Here is an 11,008-nt window from a genome sequence, read left to right on the forward strand (position 1 = left end):
TACAAAATTTTGTTTTTCACAAAATTTATACCATTTTAAACCTCTTGAACATATCCTTAACTTGAAACAAGTTTCATTCAAAGCCAAAATATGAGACTCAAGTTATGATCTTCTAAAGTTCGTTAAAAATCACGTTTTTACCAAGAAGCACCAAACCTCAATTTTACCAAATTCTCAGTCCTAAACAAAAGTTCATAACACAAAACAACACTAAAGTCATTCAACACATATCCACACACTTTCATTCCTCTCAATAACATATCACCTCCCAAACCATCCAAGTATTCCACAATTACCTATATGTATTACTCAACAAATTCCACAAACTATCATTATCACCAATTATTATCATCATCAAGTATCACAATTATCCTCAAACATCATCAATATAAATAATCTCCATCAATACTTATCAACATCAATCAACATCATAATCATCATCCATTATCAACAATCATCATAAACATACCCCCAACTCATACCATTCATGAAGTCTTCATCAAATTCACATACCACAAACACAATTCAATCTACCACAATCATCAACAATCAATCCAATCCTACCCTAAAGTCGACTAGTCTAAGTTTTACGAAATATTACATATTAAATAAAGGAAAATGAAATTATACCTTAGTGGATTATCTTTCACGTACAAAACCACTTCACCACAAGCTTTCCAAACTTCCACTCAACACCAAACAACACCAAGAACACTCTAGATCATGAAGAACAACAAGAATCAAAGCTAGGATTTATGACATACAACTAAACACAAGAATTTAGTGATATTTACCTTGTCCAATGAGTTTTGGGATAAAACCCACTACTCACCAAACTAGATTACACCTAAATAACAAAAACACAAAGAAACTAAAAAATCCAAAGCCATTTTCGAGTTTTGGGCTACGGCAGGAAACTGGAGCTAGAAAAAGAGTTACTTACCAACTTTGATTGATTCGAAAGGAAGAGCTCCGCGAGGGCTTTGCGTGGCCGCAAACGACTCGTCAATCAGAGTTCTGTAGATCAAGTTATAAGCAAAAAAAGATGGAAGTTAATAGTAACTTCTTCTTCTCCCTTCTCCCAATTCTCTGTTGCAACCTCACTTGTGTGTTTGTGTGTGTTACGAAGCTGAATGGCTTCATTAATGTGCATATATATATATTGGGTTTGGGCCCAACTTGGGCCCAATCCAACTGCTTAGCGTTTTTTGTTCGTTTGACCTAATTTTGGGTCAAAATCTTTAAGACTAGCGCACAGTTTTCAATTCCAAATATTTTTTTAAGTTTCTCTACAATTTTTATTACTCCTACATAGTATCAGACAGATTTAAGTCGGTACTGCTGGCTAATCTATCGGTACGCATTTTTAAGCAATTTTTTTTTGTAAAAAATTACATTTTCCCACTTAGAAAATTCTACTAAACTCAAATCTCACCGCTAATAAAAAAATATTTCTATATTCTCGAACCTATTCTGGATAATTAAATTATTATTATATTCTAGCTAAGCAGTTTACTTGAAAATCCGATTCTTAAAGGTTTCATCTAAACAAATAAGTTATTTTTTTACAATACCTAAAATATAATAGAATATGATTTTAAACGAATACCTACTAATTATTTATAATTTAAAACCAAAATATTTTTTAAAAATTATTTTGGCTTTCTAAAAATATAATTTTAGGATAACCATTAATTCTTTTGTTATTTATTAAAATTCAAAATTTTTATTAAACCAATAATCTATTATCTTGATTATTTTCATGATAGTTTATTGTTAGGAATTTATTAGTTAATTAACTATTAATTTGTTAAAAAAAGGAATAATATAAACGATTTCTTAATTAGTCAAAAAGATTAAATGCAATAAAAATGTGTTTAATGTGGCCCTTGCATCATATTTATCTTCTCAACAAAACTTGGTGACCTGCTTTGAAGTTTGAACTTTGAACATAGATTCAACACTAATCATTCTTTGTCAGAATAAAAATATTGTAGATGAAGTCATCATTCTCACTCATTTACTCAGACCATAGCACCACTCATTCTAGAGAGAAAAAGTGATTTCTTTTGATTGATTATAGACATAGCTAATAAAATTTATATATGGTTGTTGTTTTATGCTTCATCATCAAATTCTCTTTCTCTATTTTTCTTTTCTCTCTTTATTATTTTAATTTTTTTCGAATACAAGTTTTTCAACTTTAATTCACACTTATTGTTTATGCTTCTGATACTGATACTGATACTATCCTTAAACCACATCTTAATCTCAATTCTAAGTTTTTACCATCCAAAGTATTTTTTTATTCATTAATTGGTTTTCAATTTTTTATTTTCTAATTTGATGGCTAAATTTTTTTGTTGTCGTTGCTATCTAGTATTTTTTTCTCTTTGTTAAACTTTGTGGATTTCTTTGTAAAAAGTGCTATTCTTTATGGTAGTTAACTATTACTGGTGTAGTGTGTGAGTTTTGAATTGTATATTTGACTTAATTGAGTCAAATTAAAATCTTCAATTAAACTCCAAAATTGTAGAATTTTGTGATTTGTAATTTATGGTATGTGTTGTGATGGAAAAAATGTTTGTATACTCATAGAGGAAATGTTCTAACTTTGATTTTATATAGAATAAAATTAAAATATTAATTTATTGAATTTGTGACTATTCATGATTTTTTGGTTTGCAGTTGGAAGATGATGGAGTATTAGTTGGTGGGTGTTAATCCTAGTTATTATTTTATAAATTTTATATATAGATTTTGTTACTATAACATGGGTTGTACATGTTCAAAGAATTCAACCATAGAAGACTGTAGGAAATGGATCACAAACAAATTATCATATTGTACCGGGACATCAGACCTAAATATTTCACATTTGAATTCCTCGAAGAGGGTTGGGGATGTTCGAATTAAAGATAAGTCACTTGATGGTTATGATGTGGAAGTTTCATCAATTGATAAGAAAGACAATGGTTCAGTTCAGCCATATGATGATCAAACTGGGAAGAAGAAGATAGAGAAACCTGAATTAATTATTATTGACCATCCTGCTATTGGAAGGATTCCAAAGGCTGTAAAGGCAGAACAAATTTTAGCAAGATGGCCGGATTGGCTTTCTTCTATTGCTGGTGAAGCTATTAAGGGATGGATACCAAGGAGCGCAAATACTTTTGAAAGGTTACATAAAATAAGATGCTAATTCCTATTTTTTTTTTGCTTTCTCTGTCTATGTTAGCATTATGATTCAACTATTAAGTAATTCTTAATGCTATTTTGTGAAGGTTCTTGCAAAGCATTTTTGAACTCTACTATGACAAAGAGACCCTTCTTTTTTTATTGTGGTTAAAATGTTATTGATTTTGTAAATTGTATACTTTGAATCTTGTGAAATAAATTGTATACTGATGCTTTTATCACTGCTGATATTAGTCTATGGCACTGAATGAATCTTTTAATGACATTCTATTGTGCAGATTGGGCAAGGAACTTATAGTACTGTTTATAAGGCACATGATATAACTAATTAAAAGATTGTTGCACTGAAGAAGGTATATTTTGACAGTCTTAACTCTGAGAGCATCAAGTTTATGGCAAGGGAAATCCTTATTCTACGTAGGCTCAACCATCCAAACATAATAAAGTTGGACAGCTTGATAACATCACAAACATCCCACAGCTTATACCTTGTTTTTGAGTATATGGAATATGATCTTAAAGGACTTGCATAAAATCTTGCCATTAAATTCTCTGAACCACAGGTAGTCGTATTTTTTTTCCATTCTATGTCTTCTGTTTTACTTAGAATTGAGATCCTTATGTATACGTGTATTGAAAAGGTAGGAAGCAACATAGGAAGCATTATTCCTTTTCAAAACTTTGATTATTGACTATATTTCTATATCACTTTTGATAGAAAAACTTCTAACAATACTTTTTTGTGTCAGCTAAAATGCTACATGCAACAACTTTTTAGTGGATTGGATCATTGCCATAGTCATGGTGTCCTCCATCGTGATATAAAGGGATCAAATATTCTCATTGACAATAATAATGTCTTAAAGATTGCAGATTTTGGTTTGACAAATTTTTTTGACCCCCATCATAGTGTTCCATTGATAGGCCGTGTTGTGACTCTTTGGTATAGACCACCAGAACTTTTACTTGGAGAAAATTATTATGGAGTTGCAGTGGATTTGTGGAACACTGGTTGTATATTGAGAGAACTATATAGTGATAGACCTATATTGCCAGAAAAAACAGAGGTGTGATGTTCTAGTGTCCATCATTTGATTATTATGAATGCTCCATTAGCCCATTTATCTTTGTTAATAGTTAATATGATATCTTTATATTTTGTTGCATGCCTACCAATTTTAGAAACTAAGATCTATCAAAATTACATATACATATAGTTTTAACATGACCAATAGAACTACCAAGAAAAAGCATTTTCTTAATGTTGTTACATTAACAAATCGATCTTGTTTCATTAAAATGAATTACTTTAGCCCTCTTTGAAATATTAGTGAACTTTACTTTTCTATGTACAATCCTAGTTTTTAAATTCATATTTACTATTATTGGCTGTGAGTCCAAATTTTAATATACCATGTTATTGATGGTATATAAGAGGTAACTAAAGGTTAAAACTCCTTTCATGTAGGTTGAGCAGATACATCGAATTTTTAAACTTTGTGGTTTCTCATCTGATGATTATTGGCTAAAATTGCTGTTGCCACTTTCAACGGTATTCAAGTCTCCACACCATTATAAGAGATGTATTGCAGACACATTTAAGAATTATCCACATACTACTGTGAAGCTCATAGAGACTCTACTATCTATTGATCCAACACATCGAGGACCAGTTGCCACTGCTCTCAGAAGTGAGGTATGAAGGTTTCTCTTTTTAGCAAGTAATTTATCTGATATAGTTTAGCTAGCTTCATCATTCTCTTCTCTAACCTAAGTGATATTTAGAGGATCATTTACTTAATCTTTATAACATGAACTTTTCATCATCTTATTCATATCACAAAACTCTACTATAACTAGGAAGCTAATGAATTTTCTGAAAATGTATTCAATCACTCAATGCTATTGTGTTGTTTGATAAATAATTTAACTCGAGGTTCTCTAGTGTACATAGAAAAATTGATGCTTTTTTATGCTCATTTAACTCATAAATGCTTTTTTTTTAGAATTTTCAACAGCTGTGCAAAAACATTTGTCCTGACATAAAGGAATTTCTTGATAATAAAAATATCCAAATTACATTTATTTGATGAGATATTTGATGGATATGTAGAGATATCTTTACAATTCTACATGTAATTTTTGCCATAAAAATTTCAATTGAATTTTAATTTGAGTGTTCTTTATATGTGTTTTATGTCATCCTATCCGTTGTGGATCATGCATGCTACACTTAGAGGAGTAATGATAACTTTGACATCCCTTAAACAATGTACTGTTCTCAATTTATTTTTGTAAAGTATCTTTTATTTTTTTATTTTTTATAATTTTTTATGTGTTTAAATAACAACTTTTTATTATGGTGTACAAAAAATGACACCCACAATGACCAGTATTTACCGAAGCTTAATTTGTAATTTACAAATAAATATAACCTATATATATATATATATATATATTATGAATAATTATTATTTTCTCATTTAGTACTTCACAAAATAATAATAGTTGAAAGTACTAAATGAGAAAATAATAATTGTTACTTATACTTTTGAGTTATATGTAATATTGTTTGATCCTTTTTATATTAGAGGTATGTGATTCTTTTTCTATTATTGACAGTTCTTTACATTGGAACCTCTGCTTTGTGATCCATCAAGCTTACCAAAATATCCTCCCAGCAAAAAAATTGACGCCAAATTGTAAGATGAAGCAAACAAAAGGTACTTGAATAGTTGATTTTCTCAAAATTGAAACTAAAATAGTAAATTTTTGTTATCCTTTTATTTTATTAGTGTTTTATATTATTAGCTATATTTCACCCCTAATAAAGTCCTTAGATTATAATAACTATTAGTAGTCATTCTTTTATTTCAGCACTATGTATACTCTTTTTTTTTACATTTTATAATACATGGTAGATTTTTTCTTTTGCTTTCTATATAACTACTAGTATAAATTTTACGTCTTAATATAAACAATTATTGGTTAACTAAGTTGATCTCTTATTTATTGTTAATTTGAATGTTAAACCTCTTCTGTGAACAAAAAAATTATTGATAGGATTTTGCATGTACTTATAGCAAACATGATAATCCCTCATTCTTTTTTAGTGTTGCTGCACACTGATATGAAAGTTTAAACTTTGTAATTATTTAATTTTTGAATTAATCTCATGAATAAATTTTTTTCAATACTTAAACTATTAGGAGAAGATCAATAAATGACTTTGGTGGCTTCTTGAATATATTATTTTATATCGTAGCTAATTAACCTAAACAATTTTGCAAATGCAACCACAATTGTATGCTTCTAATAATTCAATTACTATTTCTTGTCATACTTTTTAAGTCACTTGATCAATTCATTTTTAAAAAGGGGTTCCTTATTACATAAGTCTATTGTTGATAATATAACTAATACATATCTATTTTTTAATATCTTTTTAGACAGTGTTATGTTGGAGATAGAGAGAAAAAAGATGACTCAAGAGTTAGACAAATATCAAGGACACATGTCACAATAAAAGATAATGTTGATTCAAGTAATTCAAAAAAAGATTCAATTTTTATTGTAATAATTTTTATTAGATACCTCTTGAATCAAGAAAATATTGTATAGTATAGTACTTAAGAAATTAGGGAAAGGAAGAGGTTATCATTCTTTGGACTTTCTATTGATTCAGTTAACAAATTTATATATAGAAAATGAATCATTGTAAAATATAAAGAAATTTATTTGTTTGATATGCAGTTATTTACCTGATATTATTATTAAAGTCAACAAAAATATTTATCTTATGCTTTTTCTCCTGAGATATTTGTAACACATGCTAATTGTGTTATGATTGTAATTAACTTTTTAGTCATATGGCACCAATTCTTATTTAATTTTGAGATGTAAAAAAGAGATAATGTATAATCACAAAAAAGGATGTAGATTTGTATAACTATTATTGGTTGCTTATTTCATATATAACATTTTATTAACCCATTGATATGATTTCCAGCAATAATTTTTGTTACACTACTTTTATAGTTATTTTTCGTTGTCTCTTTTTTTTTGTCTCTCAGCTGATCATATTATTTGATGCAGCAAGTACAATGATATTCATTTACAAAGAACCAAAATGAAGTCTCCAACTCTCATAGAAAATATGTGTCCAAACAACTAATTTACCCACCCAAACATTCAAAAGATGCCAAAAAAATAGGAAAAAATCTTTCTGGGCATATCCATTGGAGGCCTTTGCATATAAGTCCATTGGTTCCTATCAGTTCTGGTTGGGTAACAGGTGAAAATAAAATTGATGATGAGCTTCTTATTTCACACAGAATAGACCATATGAAACTATCTAGACTAATAACATCTAAGATTCAACTCTAAAATTTGGAAAGGAAAACTAGTTCCCTCACAAAAACGTACTGCTGATCTCAACCACATCTAAAATAAAAAAGGCATACTAAAAAGTCAACACTAGTTAATTTCTTTTTCTAGTTGTTGTTTCTTTTCCTTCTTTATTTTTTGTCTTTTCTCTGTATTATTAATTCTAAGTATTTGGAAATGACTTTTTAAAGGGTCTCATTTTATAATTTACAACCAATTAATGATTACTATTTAAGCACAAACACATATGATATGGTATGTCAACCCACACCTAATTCACAAAGTTATAAAAAATTGTGACAAACTAGAAAAACAGATAAATTAATTTGAAATTATTGATGAATGATATGTTGAATTGATGCAGGCTAGATACCGGTTTAGAATTTTACAAGTTTAAAAATTTGAATTCGTTGTAAACATAGTCCTAAACCGGTAAATAGCACTATCAAAGTTTAGAAAATTATCACAATTCAAATCAAATAACCGGGAGTTTTAAATTCTGGGTCTTTCTCCTACGGAATTGTAATCAGGTGTGCATATCATTGGCTACGAGGGATTCAGGTTTTGGATTATATTAAATGAGAAATTAACTAGAAAGAAACTAAAGAAGCATGCAATAAATTAAACTAAAAGCAATTACAACAAAGGAAAGGAAACTGAAGTAATAAAAGGATTTTGGCAAGGGTTAAGAGTCAAAGATCACTATCCTTATCATTAACCACAAACAAGACAATTATGAAGAGTTAATCCCACTTAGTCAACCCCTAAACATTGGGGGAATGTCAAGTAGGCATAATTGATCTTAATCCACAAATTCTAACTAACTCACTAATTAGGCTTAGTGAAAGGATAGCGTTAGTGGAAACAAAATAAACTAACAATCCTAAATCAGTAATCAATATTGGACATCAATGACTCAAGATCACCTAAGTCCTCAATATCAAGCGAAGAGTGCAAAATTCTACTCTAAAACTATGGAAGGCATTTTGTCAAACACTTGGAATGCATAAAAGTAAAACATAATAAATTACAAGAATAATAAAATCTATAACTACCAAATATAAAAAAATAATTACAACTCAAGTAAGTATCAATTAAGCATAGAAACATCAAATTGCATTAAATGAAAATAAGAATTCAATAATTATTCATAAACTAAAAATAGCAAAAATAACTAACAATAAAAATTAAGTAAACTAAGATGGTAGAACAACAAAGTATAAAGAAAACTAAAATAAAACAAGATCAAAACCTAAAACTATAGAAAGAAATTAAACTAATAAACCCTAAAACTCCTAAAATTCTAGAGAAAAGTTGAAGCTTCTCTCTCTAGAATCACCTAAACCATAATACTACACTACTCTACCCTACTTCTACACTACTTGGTTGATCTCCCTTGATCCATGCTTCAAATGCTTCATAAATAAGTTGGATTAGACCAAAATTGGGCCAGAAATCGCGAGCCACGTGTTCTTTTAAGTGAGTCACGTGCTGCGAGTTGTGCATATGCACGAACCATGCGTATGTATAAATCAGAGGAGATACATATACATGACTAATGCGTACATACAACTGTCAGATTTTCAAAACTCATTTTCTTTATGAATTTTCTACTTTTGCATGCTTTCTCTCCACTTCTTTGAGCTATTCTTACCTCCTAAATCTTAAATCACTTAACAAACATATCAAGATATCGAATCAGATAAAACTAAATTAAATTTGACAATTTAAAGTATACAAAGCATGGTTTTAACAATTAAGCTCAATTAGAAAGGAATTCACAAAAGTATGTATTTTAAATGAATAAGTGCAAGTTAAATTGATAATCTACTCATTTCAAGCCAAAAATCATAGTAAAATGTGAATTTATTGTGAACCATAGCAAAATCACAAAGTTATATAAAATTTGAAAAATTAAGGACAAATATAAATCACTTTGGATGTCAGAATTATTGGTGTCTAGCAAGAGGGATTTTTGTGACACCCATATTTGGTTGTGGTGCCCAAAGTGAGCTCTTAATCATTTGTTGGTTGATGTTTTCATAAGAAATGTATAAATTTATTCAACATAACTAGTTGATAGGAAAATGTTGGAAACCTTACCCTATGCAATTGCTAAACTAAGAAAACAATATTGTATCAAAATTGTCTTTTGTGTACAATGGACTCTGATCCTTCCTATAAATCGGGTATATTTGCTATAACTCGGCCATATGTTGAGAATTCAAGTAAGGCCGTTGTGTGCAATCAATCCTCAAGACCTCTTCAAAACAAACCACTTACCCACTTCATGCGAGATTCTCGTACTCATTTCATACGTCGAATCTCGGATAGTGAAAGTGGGCCAACATCAAGTCAGGTATGATTTTATATAAGGTTGTCATGTAAACAAAGTAAGCATAAAAAATTCGAGGCTGGATATTAGCATTTGTTATCTTCTCGAAAAAAAATACCTTTCTGACTTGTGTGTCTAAGTGTCTTTGTAGGAACCCACTCCCTTCGGTGGCTGACGTGTACCTCTTCTCCAACACTCGCAAAGAAGAATCTTCAACTCGTCGACAACAGGAATTATACCTTGGCCTTGATTACCATACAGGAACATTTGGCACCCACTGTGGGCTCAAAAAATTTGATTGGACCCCACATTTGTCTTTCTTGCCTGCCTTCCTTTTTTTTGTAGGGTCAAAATAAAGGGAAGAGTCACGAGATTTTCCTACCCCTCCTCCCACTCAGTCATAGTTGTTAGCCACCAACGAGGCTCTCCAAGCCAAAGTCCAAAAAGTGACTTAGCTGCTGAATGAAACGCAGAATGGCAGAAGTGAAGAGGAGGACCCTAAGAATGCTGATGAAGATGACAATGAGGATAATCATGGCCCCGAGCTTAAGAATGTGGCTACCTCAAAGATAACCAAAAGAATGAATCCCTTCTCAAAAGAAAACATGAAATTACAGATGTCCAAATACATCACTCTACCGACAACATTGAAGCTCTACGATGGAATTGGAGACCCCAACATCCATGTCACAAAGTTTTATTCAATGGTGTTTATGAATGATGTATCCAATCCCATACTTTGCCGTACATTTTCTATTTTTTTTAGATGGTGCTGCCTTAATCTAGTTTTCTGGTTTACTTGTAGGTTCTATATGAAGTTTTGACGAGTTCGCAGACCTATTCGTTAACAACTTTGTAGCATCTAAGATTTACGTGCACAACTCATGCTATCTTAGCACTATCAAACAAGGCAAACATGAGAGCCTCAAAGATTATATAACTAGGTTCAACATGGCAGCTATGTAAATTCCAAAGCTCAACCCATAGGTGCACTTACACACATTGAAAAATGGGCTATAACTTAGGAAATTCCAGAAAGCCATAGCAGGGCCAAGCCAAAAAAATTGAATGAGTTCAGAGAGAAGGCAA

The 11,008-nt window shown here is 30.2% G+C and overlaps 1 protein-coding gene across 1 annotated transcript; it reads left to right on the plus strand.

Moving 5' to 3' along the window:
* Window positions 1–3,109: 3,109 nt before the first annotated feature.
* Window positions 3,110–5,904, plus strand: LOC107478245 (probable serine/threonine-protein kinase At1g09600). Its single transcript, XM_052259586.1, is given in 5 exon segments — window positions 3,110–3,186; window positions 3,473–3,761; window positions 3,948–4,265; window positions 4,667–4,894; window positions 5,821–5,904. Coding segments are annotated over 4 exon segments (801 nt in total). The 5' UTR covers window positions 3,110–3,186; window positions 3,473–3,590.
* Window positions 5,905–11,008: the final 5,104 nt, after the last annotated feature.

The sequence above is a fragment of the Arachis duranensis genome, chromosome 3 (genome assembly GCF_000817695.3).
Source record: "Arachis duranensis cultivar V14167 chromosome 3, aradu.V14167.gnm2.J7QH, whole genome shotgun sequence".
NCBI lineage: Eukaryota > Viridiplantae > Streptophyta > Magnoliopsida > Fabales > Fabaceae > Arachis > Arachis duranensis.